The sequence below is a fragment of the Globicephala melas genome, chromosome X (assembly GCF_963455315.2).
Source record: "Globicephala melas chromosome X, mGloMel1.2, whole genome shotgun sequence".
In the NCBI taxonomy this organism is placed as follows: Eukaryota; Metazoa; Chordata; class Mammalia; order Artiodactyla; family Delphinidae; genus Globicephala; species Globicephala melas.
Window position 1 is genome coordinate 16,735,683 of NC_083335.1, and position 15,469 is coordinate 16,751,151.

At 37.7% G+C, this 15,469-nt stretch overlaps 1 protein-coding gene across 1 annotated transcript in view; it reads left to right on the plus strand.

Annotated features, from left to right (window-relative positions):
* Positions 1-15,469, plus strand: part of LOC115846351 (N-alpha-acetyltransferase 10) — a 123,151-nt gene that overhangs the window by 53,343 nt on the left and 54,339 nt on the right. The window contains exon 8 of the mRNA XM_060292145.1: positions 14,038-14,117. Within this exon, the coding sequence (XP_060148128.1) occupies positions 14,038-14,117 (80 nt within the window). The remainder of the gene's footprint in view (positions 1-14,037; positions 14,118-15,469) is intronic.

Here is a 15,469-nt window from a genome sequence, read left to right on the forward strand (position 1 = left end):
TCTATTTTTTAAATATTTTCAGAATCCACCACTTCTCATCACCTTCACCACTATCAGCTGGTCCAAGACATGGTTATATCTCACATGGATTGTTGCAAAAACCTAGTTGGTCTCCTTGCTGCCAGACTTGTCTTCTCACAGTCTGTTCCCAGTACAGCATTCAGAGCATTCCTTTTTAAATTTCAACTCGTGTGAATCCTCTGCTCAGAGCCTTCCAGTGACTTCCCGTCTTAGAGTAAAAGTCAAAGTTCTGAAAATGGCTTGTAAGGCCTTATACAACCGATATATAAGGCCAGTGGTTAAAAATAGGGCTTCTACCTTGATTAGAGATCTTAGCACAATTTTTGCTGCATAATCTCTCATATGAAATGCAGAACTTTCCTGTACTGGGTTCAGGACCCATACTTAAACAGTGAACCTTGATACGCATTATCATGCAGTAATTTAATTTTTCTCTTTAATGTTAAGTTTTGATCTGTAGCATTAACAATTATTATTTCTCTAATTCATAGCTGTTTTAAATTGTATTTTCGCTTTAAGTAGAATGCATTCATCCTACAAACACGTATAATATAAGGGCACATTATGTACCAGACAGTAGGGTTACAGGAATGAATAAAAAGAGACACACAGCAATAACCTTTGCAATCGTGAGCGAGTGGTTTTATTGTGCATATACACGTACAGATAACAATCCCATAAGGGTTACATATTATTCTTTAGACAGAAGCCAAGGGGTAAACTGTATGTTGAGTAAATAATTCAAAATGGAAGCATCATGGTTTCTCCTTGTGATTTTCTATCACGCTTTATTCCTCTTTTACTTTTCAAGTGACAGAAGAGTCTCTATTTCTGACCAGGCATTTGCTGGCTTCACCAGTCCTGTCTAGTTTCAAACTTCTCTAGTTTTTGTTTTCCATCTTCTGGTTTTAGTAATCATTCTCTTTTTCAAACACAAAAGGTTCACACAGATTATATACTCAGTACCTTTCATCATTAAGCATGGCATTTTACACACAGTAGGCCCTCAAATCTCTGGGTGCTTATAAATATGATTTCTGCATCATCTATTTGATTTTCTAACTCGATAGCTAAGGTTACAAGATAGTTTTCTGTTTTAGTATATAGAAAGGGGGACGCAATAAAAGATGAAAAATAAAGCCATTTGCTAATAGAAGGATTTAAAAAAAATCTATCCACAGGCAAAGAGAAGGTTCTTAAGTATTGTGTTTTGGGCAGTATACTGAGTCTTATTTGTGTGTTAGGGACATTTAGAAACAAAAATATTTTAAATCGTAAAGAGTTTTAAATGCAGAATATAACGAAAGGCCTATTCTTTTTTCAGCCTTCTATTGTTAACGTGCCTGAAGAGCCATGAATCAGAAATTTACAATGTCAGTTTGGTATAAAAATTCCTTTCCCTTCCTTTTTCCCCTCTCTTTTATTAGCTATAAACATTCAGATGAAAACCACCTAACTTGTGATGGACCCCCTATGGAAATTCCTGGAGAATATACAGATAAGTTGAATGTAACCTACACTTACTCTGTGAAATTTGAAGTAAGTATTCCATGCCATCATCTTATTTTTTTCCCAAATCAAGTATATAAATATCATATATTTCATTAGTATTAAAACCTTAATTTGCGTCAATTTAAAGTTGTGTAACACAGCTTAGGAGCCCAAGAAAGTAGGTAAGTTCTTTATGTTAAAACTATTCAAAAGACAATAATTACAGGAATTGCTGTATTCAATCTACTACATTTCAGGTACCTTGCCCAGTACTTTACTTTCTCATACTTCATACTGAGGTTTGAATGAGGTACATGGGTAACCAGAGGGGTGCAGTGAGACCTTCAAGGAAGAATATCTTGTGGAAGAGACACAATCTATTGTAGTGAAAAGGGACGACATATTGGACATTTGGACTGACCTACAGTTCAAATTGGGGCTTGGCCACTTACTAAGCTGCATGAGCATAGGCAAGTCATGTGATCTCTGAGGCTTGAGTTCTTCTCATGTCATTTCATCCTCATTTTCAGAATATATAAAGCCCTTAGCATGACACAGAGTAGGTCCTCAACATATAACATTCATTATTATTTGTACATCTGGAATTTTTCCTTTTTTAAATAGCTATTTTTATAAAGATGGTATGTATTTTTGGTAAATAGATAGATAGGTAGATAGATTGACTGTTAACATTCTGGTGAACAATGTATCAGCCCTTCGAAGAGTTTTCTGTAAACTAGTTCTTCCATATTTTATTTATTTTAGCTTGGAATTTTAAAAGGTGTTAGGTGCAAAAGGGATCTATGATGAGGTTACTTTGGATAATGCTAGGTTAAACAACGTTAAAACAATGGCTTTATGAGTATCCAGTATGTTAAAAAGCATTGTGAAGTTTCAAAAGATGATTGTAATATGCAGCATTTCATAGACCATGGCAAGAACTCATGGGGATATAATTTTCTGTAGAATATATAAGGAAAACACTGCATGTGGTGCTAAAATGTGTACATGTTTGTACAAATGGGATATTACATGTGCTATTTCCACTTAATGTGTATGTCATGGACCTCTTTCCAGGTCAATAAATACAGAGTCACAGCCTTCTTTTTATTGACTACATAGTATATTTAACATACAGGCTGTAATTGACTTATTTAGTGCCATATTGATAAAAACAACCCAAATGTCTAATTTTTAATTATTATAAACAATGCTTTAATGAGCATCCTTACTTTTTTTTGTTTTGTTTTGTTTTTGTTTTTGTTTTTTTTTTGCGGTACGCGGGCCTCTCACCGCTGCGGCCCCTCCCGCTGTGGAGCACAGGCTCCGGACGCGCAGGCCCAGCGGCCATGGCTCACGGGCCCAGCCGCTCCGCGGCACATGGGATCCTCCCAGACCGGGGCATGAACCCCTGTCGCCTGCATCGGCAGGTGGACTCTCAACCACTGCGCCACCAGGGAAGCCCATCCTTACTTTTTTATTTATCTGACTATCTCCTAGACTAAAATTCCTCGAAGTAGGATTATTTAGGTAACAGGGTGTGCACATTTTGATAATACCTTACCAAATTCTTTTGCAGAAAAGTTGCTAGGCCTGAAGATCTGCTGTTTCCTCACACACTCAGCAATACTAGGTTTTTGTCAGTTTTAAAAATCTTGCTTCAGAATTTTAATTCTGTGAGTATAACAAAGGGAGGTAGATTCATACTAGGCACACTCCTAAGGATCCAATATATAAACCAGAACACCAATTTTGTAATTTATGCGAAGGAATATAAATGTCTAGTGGACCACACCATTCATGTCAGCTGGTTAGCCCATCTGCTTATAATAAAGATATATGAGAAAGCAAATATAAATAGAATAGAATAAATAGAAAGTTTCTTGGTGAGTATAGGACCCCAGAGCAAAAATAAGAGAGTATTAGAAGATGATATTCAGGTGCACTAGTGCTATGCTTGCCCATGGACCAGATACCTGGTTCATATTCATGGGTCAGGTACTCTTAGCCTTGGACAGTATTAGAGGTGCTTCTCCAGAAGATGAACTTTGGAGCTTTCCTTTCATAGGGAAACCTTTTTATGACTATGTAGATATATGTATTTCTCTTCATAGTTTTTAAAGGTTATGCATCATATTTTTGATTCAGCTTTCATTATACTTGATTTTATATAAGGCTTATTTCTTATGGCTTTAGATTTGATTTCCTGAGACAAAACCCTAATCACCTTATTTGGGATTAGGTCTCAAATCTCTTTGAACACTTACAAATTGTGCTTGGTCCGTGTCATTTCTATAGATGGCCTGACAGCCATTATAACACGATTCTTCCTAATCTCATTCTGAAAGCAATTCCAGTTTGGGGATGCCTTGCTTTTGTCCCTATGTATCACCTATAAAATGTTATCTCCATTTTATAAATGAGGATCCTGAAGCCCAGTGAGCTGAAGTAATTTTCTCTGGATCGTAGCTAGCAGGAGGTGGAAGTGATATTCAAACTCAGGTCTGTTTGGCCCCAAACTCATAGTTTTTCCACTATTCCATTCTGGCTTTCTATATTAAAGGTCTATTATATTTTCTGCCTACAGAGTTGCTGTAAAGAAAATGAGAAACGTTTATGTTAGAAATGTGTGTGTGTGTACTTTGAATCATCCAGCTAGAGGTCAGGCTTACTTGATCCTACATCCTGCAGTTTACCCAAAGTACAATTGGTGAAAACAGGCAATTTACTAGTCCAATAAGTATAGTCCAGTCTTCTAATCTCTGGATGAAACACAGAAGTGTAATCTGGGGAAAGGAATGAAATACACCCTGAAGAAATTAAAATAACCTTTCCCCAGTGATTGAGAAGAGTATTCTAAGTCTAAGCTATTATCAGAAGTTGATTGAAGAGCTGAAACCCTTATACATTTTTATCACTTATCAGTTGGCTATTAAAATTTTAAGTATAGGATGGTAACTAGACTTATGGTGGTGATCATTTTGAAATGTATAGAAATATTGAATCACTATGTTGTGTAACAAGAACTAACATAGAGTTGTAGGTCAATTATACTTCAAAAACAAACAAACAAACAAACTCATAGAAAAAGAGATCAGATTTGTGGTGACCAGAGGCAGGGGATGGGGGGAGGGGGGAATCACATGACGATGGTCAAAAGGTACTAGGGATATAATGTACACCATGATAAATATAATTAACACTGTACGTTATATATGAAAGTTGTTGGGAGTAGATCCTAAGAGTTCTGATCACAAGGAAAACATATATTTTTTTTTCTTTAATTTTGTATCTATAGTATATGAGATGATGGATATTCACTAAACCTATTGTGGTCGTCATTTCATGATGTATGTAAGTCAAATCATTATGCTGTACACCTTAAACTTACACAGTGATGTATGTCAATTATATCTCAATTAAACTGGAAGAAAAAATAACAAAATAAAAAAATTTAAGTGTAGGAACGCTTATGTTTACAGTAAAAGCCAAGGGAAGGCACATCTAAATTGAAGTTTAGATTCATGCCAGGAGCCTGCATGGTATGGTGTTAGTGGTCTACCTGCCTGTCAGGAAGTAACTGTGGCAGTCAAAAGAGCTGAAGTGCAAGTTCAGATGCAGCTATACCAAATGGGGGTTTTGGGGAATTGCCTTATTTGAGGTTAGGTCTCAACTCCTTGTTCTTTAAGTTTCCTTAATCCTGGGAGGTATTCCAGAAGAGGAGCTTTTCCTTTCCCATTGAAACTCATTTAGGGTGCTTAGAAGGCTCTTGGCTTCCAGACGTGGTACAGTGGAAAGAACCAGACACACCCAAGGTTTGAATCCTGGTTTTGACATTTCCTAGCTGTGTGAACTTCGGTAGGTTACACAGAGCCTATATTTCCTGATCTGTAAAATTGGGCTAAAATAGTTACCTCACGTGACTGCTGTCAGAGATAAGTGAGCTAACATATAAAATATTTAGCTAGCCCGTAGTAGACACACAATGTTTCCTATCCCTTCTCTCAGATACAGGAGCACCTGATTTACTAATGTTTTATACAAGAGTAGCTCATGTATGCAGAGTGCACTTACACAGTGAGAACGCACCAAGCCACAATATTCTTTTTTTTTCTCTTTAATTTCTTTTAACCACAATATTCTTTACCTGAACACCAGAAAGTTGCTGTTATAGTTGTGGGGAGGGCTCCAGGAAGAGTGGTGATGGATATCTCTGATGGTGCTGTTTCTTTATTTTCTGTCTTGAGTTTAGGTTGATTTTTTTTTTTTTTTTTACCCAGTGATAATCGTACACGTCAACATTTCTCAAAGTGCATTCCCAAGAATACTAGTCAAATAAGTTTGGAAAATGCTACTTTCTACTGTCTCCTTTCTTAGCTTCACAAAGCACATTAATGTTTAAAAGTCTCCTAATAAAGAAACCTTCGACTGAGTCTAGCTCAGCATTTTATAATCGTCTTTGACTATGGAGTACCATTCTGGAGTAACATTTATATCCCGCTGCAGATTCCACATTGTGTACCCTAGGTGTACATGGTTGTTGTGTCTTATAGTAGCTTACAAAATCCTATTGAACTAGAAATTTTTATTTTTAATTTGAAAAATTTTTATTGAAGTATAGTTGATTTACAATATCGTGTAAGTTTCAGGTGTACAGCACAGTGATTCAGTTATACATATGTATATATATATATATATATATTCTTTTTTAGATTCCTTTCCCTTATAGATTCTTTTCCCTTACTGCATGATGGTGAGTATAGTTCCCTGTGCTATACAGTAGGTCCTTGTCAGTTATCTATTAAAAAGAAAAAAAAAAAATAACCTTCAGAAGGAACCATCCCTTGCCAGCTCCTGGATTTTGGACTTCTAGCTTCTAGAACTGTGAGAGAATAAACTTCTGTTGTTTTAAGTAAAAAAAAAATTATAGTAGTTATTCATGTTCATTGTAGAAAATATAGAAAAATCACAAAATGTGAATAAAAGTCATTTAGAATACTACCACGTGCTGAGAACTACCATGAAAATTTTTGTGTATGTAATTAAGAGTGATAATTCGAAATCAGACAGCTGGGTGCGGGTTTTTTTCCTCTAGTTGCGGCAAGCGGGGGCTACTCTTCTTTGCAGTGTGCGGGCTTCTCACTGCGGTGGCTTCTCTTGTTGCGGAGCACGGGCTCTAGAGCACACGGGCTTCAGTAGTTGTGGCACGTGGGCTCAGTCGTTGTGGCTCACGGGCTCTAGAACGCAGGCTCAGTAGTTGTGGCACACGGGCTTAGTTGCTCCACTGCATGTGGGATCTTCCCCGAGCAGAGTTCGAACCCATATCCCCTGCACTGGCAAGCGGATTCTTAACCACTGTGCCACCAGGGAAGCCCGTATATAGTGTCTGTATAGCATTTTTTTGATAAAGAAATATCTTACATTCTTCTTTCTTGAACTAAGTCTTTGAAATCTGGTGTGTGTTTTACACTTAGAGCTGATCTCACTTAGGACCGACCACGTTTCAAGTGCTGAATAGCCATGTGTGACTAGCTGCTGCCATCTTGGCAAAGATCTAGACCTCCACATTTTCAGGGACTGTCCCCTTTGGTCTGTGCTTCTACTTGTTTTTCACCTTCTGTTGCTTCTCACTCTCAATACAGAAAATCCCACCAGGTCCTGTGACATGGATTGATCCCAGGCACCTGGCTGGGTGAACTACAGTCTCTCACCCTCCTGCAGACTGCAGAAGCCTTCCACAAAGACAGTCTGGGGCTAGGGGAGGGGTAGGTGTGATCCTGACACAGGGATGGGGTGGGGCTGGGGGGCCTGGCTGGAGAAGCTGAACACGTCAAACGACTTACAGATGTCAGTGCCATACAGCAGCAATGGCGCCTGAGCCACCTGGGTTGCGATCTCCATCCTCCTGCGCCGCCTCTCCCACCTTAGTGCAGCCACCTGCAAACTGCTGTTAGGATGCAGAGCTTGTGGTCATCGGCCGAGTTGTTGGCCTGAGCCCCTGGTCAGGCAGCTACTGGCCACAGAAAGGTTCAGAGGCAAATATAGCAATTTTTAGTTATAAAAGTTTTGTCTTTTTGCTTTTTAATTGAACATCTTATGTACTTTATGTTTTCAGAAAATAATACATGTTTCCAAGTGGGTACAAAGTTTGGTGTTTATATAACAATTTTGTTCAGAAGTTATTGAAGGATGGGACCATAAAGATTAACATTTGAGTGAGGACCTTTTATTCATCCATTTATATAACAAATATTTATTGAGGGCCTATTATGTGCCTAGCATGGGAATTTTTATAAAGTACCTAGTTTAACTATTATTCACAATAGTCCTCTGAAGGCAGGTACTATTTTAAATCTCCATTTTATAGACTATAGAACTGAGACTCATAGAGATAAAGTTACTTGCCCAAGGTCACAAATGTAAAGGATTATAAGTCTAGATTAGCTTGACTACAGAATCCAGGCTTCTAACACAGTCTCTTTAATACATCGTGTGAGTTTAGAATGGGAAGGAGTTATGGTGGGTGAATTGACCAAGAAGACTTTATAAGAGAGAGGCCTTTAGCTAGTCCTTGAAGGATGCTGAGGATAATTTGGATAGAAGGGGTAGAAGTGTGCAAGGCATTCTGGGAAGGCCTATAAACTGAGTTAAAAGACCTGGCATTTAGGAACCTGGAGAGGAGCTAGAGGAAGGGCTTTTCAGGTAAGAATGTACATGGTGTATGTGGGGAACAGTGAATAGACTTGTCTGATTGAAACAAAACTTTTTTCATTTGTTTGTTCATTCAGCAACAGGCAGTAAATGCACTCCACGTGCCAGGTGTTAAGCCCTGGGGTATATAAAGGCCAAAAAGATTCAGTCTAGTACCCCAGACTTTAATTGTTTATATAGTATTGGTAGAAAGGTTAGAAAGATAGGTTTGGGCCAGATTTTGAATGGCTAAAGTATTTCTAGTCACCGTATTTTACTTTAGAAACTTAACTGTTTTTATACCACCAACCAAAGATTTTTTGGTTTAACTCTAATCACATTAATTTTAGCTATGTATCTACGTATGTGAGTTATATAAGCTTTAGTTGTGGGCTAGCTTGGGACCCTAGCCACATATATAGTTGTGGTTTTTTTTTTTTTTGCAAAATGCATTCCTGATTTTCAGGCACCATAGACCAATAACTGAATTGAGAATCAGAGAATTTTGGTGCTGGTTTGCTTCAAACTCATACTGTGACCTTGAGCAAGTTCATTTTCCTTTCTGGACTTCAGTTTCTGCATAGTGAAATGAGGGAATGGAGCTGGATCAGTAGTTCTCAACCCTATCAGACCGATGTCCTCTTTTAATAACAAATGTTTTATCATTCTCCCTTTACTATTGTAAAATTATATTAATAGATACTAGATAATTAAACTTCACTTACACATAGTTTCAATAGGCATCAATATAGCACCCTAACTATAATATAAAGGAGAAATAGAGATAAATTAGTTTTTAATAAAATAATGTATGTTTCAGTATATATTTCAGTCATTGTCAGATGCATGCACCTATGTGTATAATCATTGTAAACATGACATCTACGAATGCATATGGCTATGAGAATATTGTACATTGATGGCTCAAATATCACATCTTTCTAAAGGATGCCATGATTTTCTCAAATGTTGATCAATTTTGGTGAAGTTTCAAGCCAAACATAGTACCATTTTCCCTCAATTTACGTGGTAGTTGCATTGCTGAGGGAAAAATCAATGTATATTAAAACTATGTAAAAATACTTTATCTGTAAAATGAAGTTAGAATCTAGGCGCAGATAATCATAAGCAGTTTTTCACTCACATGAATGTTGGATGGGGCTTTTAGAAGTTCTTCTTAATTCTTTGTGTGGGTCTCCTGGTGCCAGGCAGGACGTCTGGCCTTCTATTCAATACTATGCTGCTAAATACCAGTAGCATCCCCACACCTTTTCATTATGCCCCCTAGAGGGTGCTGCTTCCCCTGTTGAAAACAGCTAGACTAAAAGAAGCTGTAGTTACCCGCCAGCTTGATTTTTTGATTCCCTGCCTGTATTTTTACCGAGTGAAACCCATCATGTGCTGTGTCCTGAATCAAGAATTCTCGTCTATATTTCTACATTTACTTCTTGTGACTTCATTATAAATAGCATTAAAGACCTGCTTACCTTGTATGCATTTATGACAATTGCTATGTCTTATAAAAGATTTTGAAACTCTGGGATGTAGAATAATTCATTAATTTTAAATGTATTAAAAAAATGGGTTCCACCATTTAGTTATCTTTTTGCATTTGTCATTTTGTCTCAAATGTACCTTAGGATTTTGAAACGATTGATTTTCTTATGGAGGAGCAGTATGTGTTGTGGACTGTTATTTCCAGCAGGTGGCAATGTTTGGTGCAAAAACTACTTGATTTAACAACTGCGGATTTTCTAGGCTCTCTTTGTATTTAAAAGCCAAACTTCATAGTGCATATTTGAAAGTTTCTCTCCTTTTTTTTACATTTTATTTTTCTTCCAGTTTTATTGAGATATAATAGATACACAGCACTGTATGAGTTTAAGGTGTACAGCGTAATGATTTGACTTATGTCATGAAATGATGACCACAGTAAGTTTAGTGAACATCCATCATCTCATATAGACGCAAAATTAAAGAAATAAAAAAACAATGCTTTTTCCTTGTGATGACAACTCTTGGGATTTACTCTCTTTAAAAGCTTTCATATATAACATACAGCAGTGTCGATTCTATTGATCATGTTGGACATTACATCCCTGGTACTTATTTATCTTATAACTGCAAGTTTGTACCTTTTGACTGCCTTCACGTAATTCTCCCTCTCCCCATTCTCCGCCTCTGGTAACCACAAATCTGATCTCTTTTTCTATGGGTTTATTTGTTTGTTTTTGAAGTATAATTGATCTACAACACTATGTTAGTTCCTGTTACACAACATAGTGATCCAATATTTCTATCCATTTTAAAATGATCACCATGATAAGTCTAGTTACCATCTGTCACCATACAAAGGTATTACATAATCATTGACTATGTTACTCACCCTGTACATTTCATACTCGTGATTCATTTATTTTGCAACTGGAAGTTTGTGCCTCTTAATTTCCCTCACTTATTTCACTCCTTTTTATTTATTTTATTTTTTGGCTGCATTGGGTCTTCGTTGCTGTGTGCGGGCTTTCTCTAGTTGCGGCGAGCGGGGGCTACTCTTTATTGTGGTGCTCGGGCTTCTCATTGCGGTGGCTTCTTCTCTTGTTGCGGAGCATGGGCTCTAGGTGCGTGGGCTTCAGTAGTTGTGGCACGTGGGCTCAGTACTTGCGGTACATGGGCTCAGCTGCTCCATGGCCTGTGGGATCTTCCCGGACCAGGACTCGAACCCATGTCCCCTGCATTGGCAGGTGGATTCTTTTTCTTTTAATTTTTAAATTTTATTAAACACATATATATTTTAAAAATTTTATTTATTTATTTATTTATTTATTTGGCTGTGTTGGGTCTTCGTTGCTCCGTGTGGGCTTTCTCTGGTTGGCGGTGAGTGGGGGCTACTCTTCGTTGTGGTGTGCAGGCTTCTTATTGCGGTGGCTTCTCTTGTTGTGGAGCACAGGCTCTAGGCGCGCGAGCTTCATTAGTTGTGGTGCATGGGCTCAGTAGTTGTGGCTTCTGGGCTCTAGAATGCAGGCTCAGTAGTTGTGGTGCATGGGCTTAGTTGCTTCGCAGCGTGTGGGATCTTCCCGGACCAGGACTCGAACCGTGTCCCCTGAATTGGCAGGCGGATTGTTAACTACTGTGCCACCAGGGAAGCCCCTTCACTCCTTTTTAAAAGGCTTAATATGAGTTTACTTGCTTAAGGTGATGGACAGTCTGGTGAAGAGATGCATGCAATTCAAATTTTGAAAAATTAAGTCATATTTTAGTATAGGAACAATATTTTAATAAAATGGCTAAGGTGAATCCTTTCATACAATGAGAATTTATCCCTGGATTTGTCAGTTCTATAAATTCAGAGTTTCTTATAGGTTTTAAAAAAATAGTTTATTTCAAAACAATTTCATACTACAGAAAAATTGCTAGAATAACACAAAGAACTCCCGTAGTTCTGTTAACCAGACATCCCAATTGTTAACACTTTACTTCATTTGCTCCATTGTTCACTCTTCTTTGTGTGTGTCCATTATCATTAGTCTTTCTGTGAATCTTTTGAGAGCTAGATGTTGTCTCATTACCCCTATACCCTCCAGAGTATCTTTCCCTAAAACAAGGTCACCCTCCTATATAACTAGCATACAACCGTGCAAACCAGGAATCAATATTGGCATTACATTACCATCTGATTCACATTCATCCATTCAGATTTCACCAGCTGGCCAACAATGTCACTTTTCTCCTTTCTGGTTCACTATCCTATCCAGGATTACATGTTATGTTTAGTTTTTGATCTCCTCCAAACTGGGCCAGTTCTTTAGTCTTTCCTTGTGTTTCATATTCTTGAAATTTTTAAAAAAAATTATTTATTGTTTATTTATTTATTTTTGGCTGTGTTGGATCTTCATTGCTGTGTGTGGGCTTTCTCTAGTTGTGGCGAAAGGAGGCTACTCATCGTTGCGGTGTGCGGGCTTCTCATTGTGGTGGCTTCTCTTGTTGCGGAGCACAGGCTCTAGGCGCACAGGCTTCAGTAGTTGTGGCACGAAGGCTCAGTAGTTGTGGCTCAAGGGCTCTAGAGCACAGGCTTCAGTAGCTGTGGCACGTGGAGTCAGTAGTTGTGGCTCACGGGCTCTAGAGCGTAGGCTCAGTAGCGTGGTGCACGGGCTTAGTTGCTCCACGGCATGTGGGATCTTCCCGGACCAGGGCTCGAACTCGTGTCCCCTGCATTGGCAGGCAGATTCTTAACCACTGCGCCACCAGGGAAGTCCCTCTTAAAATTTTTGAAGAGTACAGACCTTACAGTCTGTAGGATGACCATCAACCTGGGTCTGTCTGATGGTTCTTCATGACCAGGCTCAGGCCATGTATTCTCGACAGGAAGACCACAAAAGTGATAGCTCACATCAGTAGACACATAATGTCAACCTGACTTTTCATGGATAATGTTAACCATGATCACCAGGTCATCAGGTGTCAGCTAAAATCCATTGTTCAATTAAAACCCATCATTTCAGTTTTTTTTAAAGCAGTGTATATTGGCTTGCTTCATACCCACCCCCAAACTTCAGAAAAAACACTTAAAGATACCTAATTTTAAATAATAAGTCATTTCAAACATAACTTGGTAAACTTGTACCAGTGTTTTCCTTTTTCTAAGAGCATGCCATTAATCTAAGGGGTGATAATACTGCATTAATGGTTTAAATGTTTACTGGGGATTATCATTTAAGATCATTTATTGGGGATATTTTATAAGAAAGCTATTGAAAGGTTGAGTTTGACTGCACACCAGCAGAAACAGCTGGTGATTATATTTTCTTGTGTTTTGTTCTGTACTGAGCACTACAGTATTAAAACAACTTTTATAAATTCATTGCTAAAATATTTCAAAATGCTTAACATACAAAAATGTAAAATATTAAAATATTCTATAAGAAATAATGACTGAAATTGAATACTGTTTTCTAATTAAACAAAATACCCTAATAATAAACCTATTTGCAGGAGGTGGATTTTGTGTGTTGCAGTGATGCAAGTTGTCTTTTAGTTCAAATGTTGAGTTCAATTTAAATAATAATGTTGATAATACTTGTATGTGGTGAAGACTGCAAACCATATAGAAAATGTATAAGTAAAATTCTCCCTTCCTTTAGTACCCTCCCCCCAATTTCTAGTCTCTCGCTCCAAAAGTATAACCATTATTTTTTCTTCCAGAAAAATGTCTGCATCTACAAAATATGAATATAATTTTGTGGGGGGAATGGAATCTTGCTGTACATAACTTGTCTTACCATATACTTTTCACCTTTCTTTTTTCGCTTAATGCTATTTCATAGACATATTGTCACCTATAGATGCACATCATACCTTTTAATGGTTACGTAGTATTCCTTAGCATGGATTACCACAGTTTATTTATTCCCATTCTGATGGGAATTTTTGGTTGTTTCTACGTTTTTAAATTTACAAACAAAAGTACAGTGACATTACGTATACCTTTGTAAGCATGGTATGAAGTTGCAATTAAGATGAAAATGTGGTCTGGACAAAAGGAAATGAAGTATGGGGTGGATTTAGGGTTACAGAAAAATAGTAGCGAAAAGGTGCTATTTCTGGTGAACAGCAGTAAGCTAAAATTATTTTTTTCCTAGTCCCTTTCTGAAATGAGGTAGAAATATCAGTAAATAAAAAAATGATAAAAATATCAGGCTAGGTTGCATGATTCCATGAAGTTAGCAGTAAAGAAATAGAGAAAGTACAGGCACAATAACTTTCTGTCTGTTTTAGGATTATAACCAGTAAAAAAGTCAGTTAAAGTTTGGTCATGTGATTTTGTATTTTTGTTTTTAGGAAAACAAACATATCAAGTGGGGTTCTAGATGGGATTATATTTTGGAGTCCATGTCTCATACCAGCATTCAGTGGTTTAGGTAAGCACTTTATGAAATAAAGAATAAGTAGCTTCCCGGTAGGAAATGTATACAAACACACACACACATACATACATATATGTATTTTAAAAATTATTTTGTCACCAGAGATGATCTTTTTTTCCTTTTAGTTTTATTGAGATATAATTGACATACGGTACTGTATGAGTTTAAAGTACTGTATGATTTGACTTACATTGATGACCACAGTAAGTTTAGTGAACATCTATCATCTCCTATAGATACAAAATTAAAGAAATAGAAAAAGATTTTTTCCTCGTGATGAAAACTCTTAGGATTTACTGTTTAACAACTTTCATACATAACGTACAGCAGTGTTAATTATATTAACCATGTTGTACATTATATCCCTAGTACTTCATCTTATAACTGCAAGTTTGTACCTTTTGACCACCTTCATCCAGTTCCCCCTCCCCCCACCCCCATCCAAGATGATCTTGAGTGACATTTTTTCTTCTCTGTGGCTAATTTCCCTTCTCCTTCCTCTCCCCCACATCTCCACATATGCAAAGAGAAAGAAAAAAGGAAAATCTGTTTTAAATATACTAATGTTTATGCTGAGGGGAAGGAGAAGGCTGAGATGTCCTAGAGATAAGATGTCTGCACGTAAAGAGTAGTCCATGCTGGGAAGTAGGCAGGATAGGGCTGTGGCAGTGGACACTGTGCAAAAGATGGAATGAAAACAGGAGAGACGCTTTCATTTGTGGGGTCAAAGTCTGAGCAAACTAGAGTGTAAGAGAAAGGAGTAACCAGCTGGGGTGGAGGAAAGTCAGGATGTCATGAAAGACTGGGAAGAGAGCAGAGAAAGATGAAAAGATTGAGAAACCAAAACATTGCAAGTGGTCAAGGCAGGTCATATAGACGAGAGGACTGTGTTGAGATAACGTCTGTTGAGTGAAGGTGGATTCATTCTCCACATATTCTTTTTCATCCCTATTAGGGTGCCAAGCACTAGGAGAGGCTCTCAGACATGGCGGTGCATAAGGCCAACAGGCTTCTGCTCGCAGGAAGCTTATATTCTAGTGGATTCAGAGTGAAGGGACTTGATTCCTCAGGAATCAACAGGACAGACCACAGAGTTAGGAGTCCTTCATGACTGTGGAAGGAGTAGTTTCAACATGAAATCGAAGGATGGACCAACTGAGAACGTGATGATTGGGGCTGTCATAAAGCGCTGACAAGAGTAGGATCTTCAGTTAGTAACTTAGGAGACTGATCAGAGAAGCCGACGAGAAATAGGTGAACCTGTGTATGTAGTATTTTTTCCCCGTTATCCTCATATCCTATAATAAACCAGTTTTGGATGGAAGAAGACTATAAAGATAAAGATG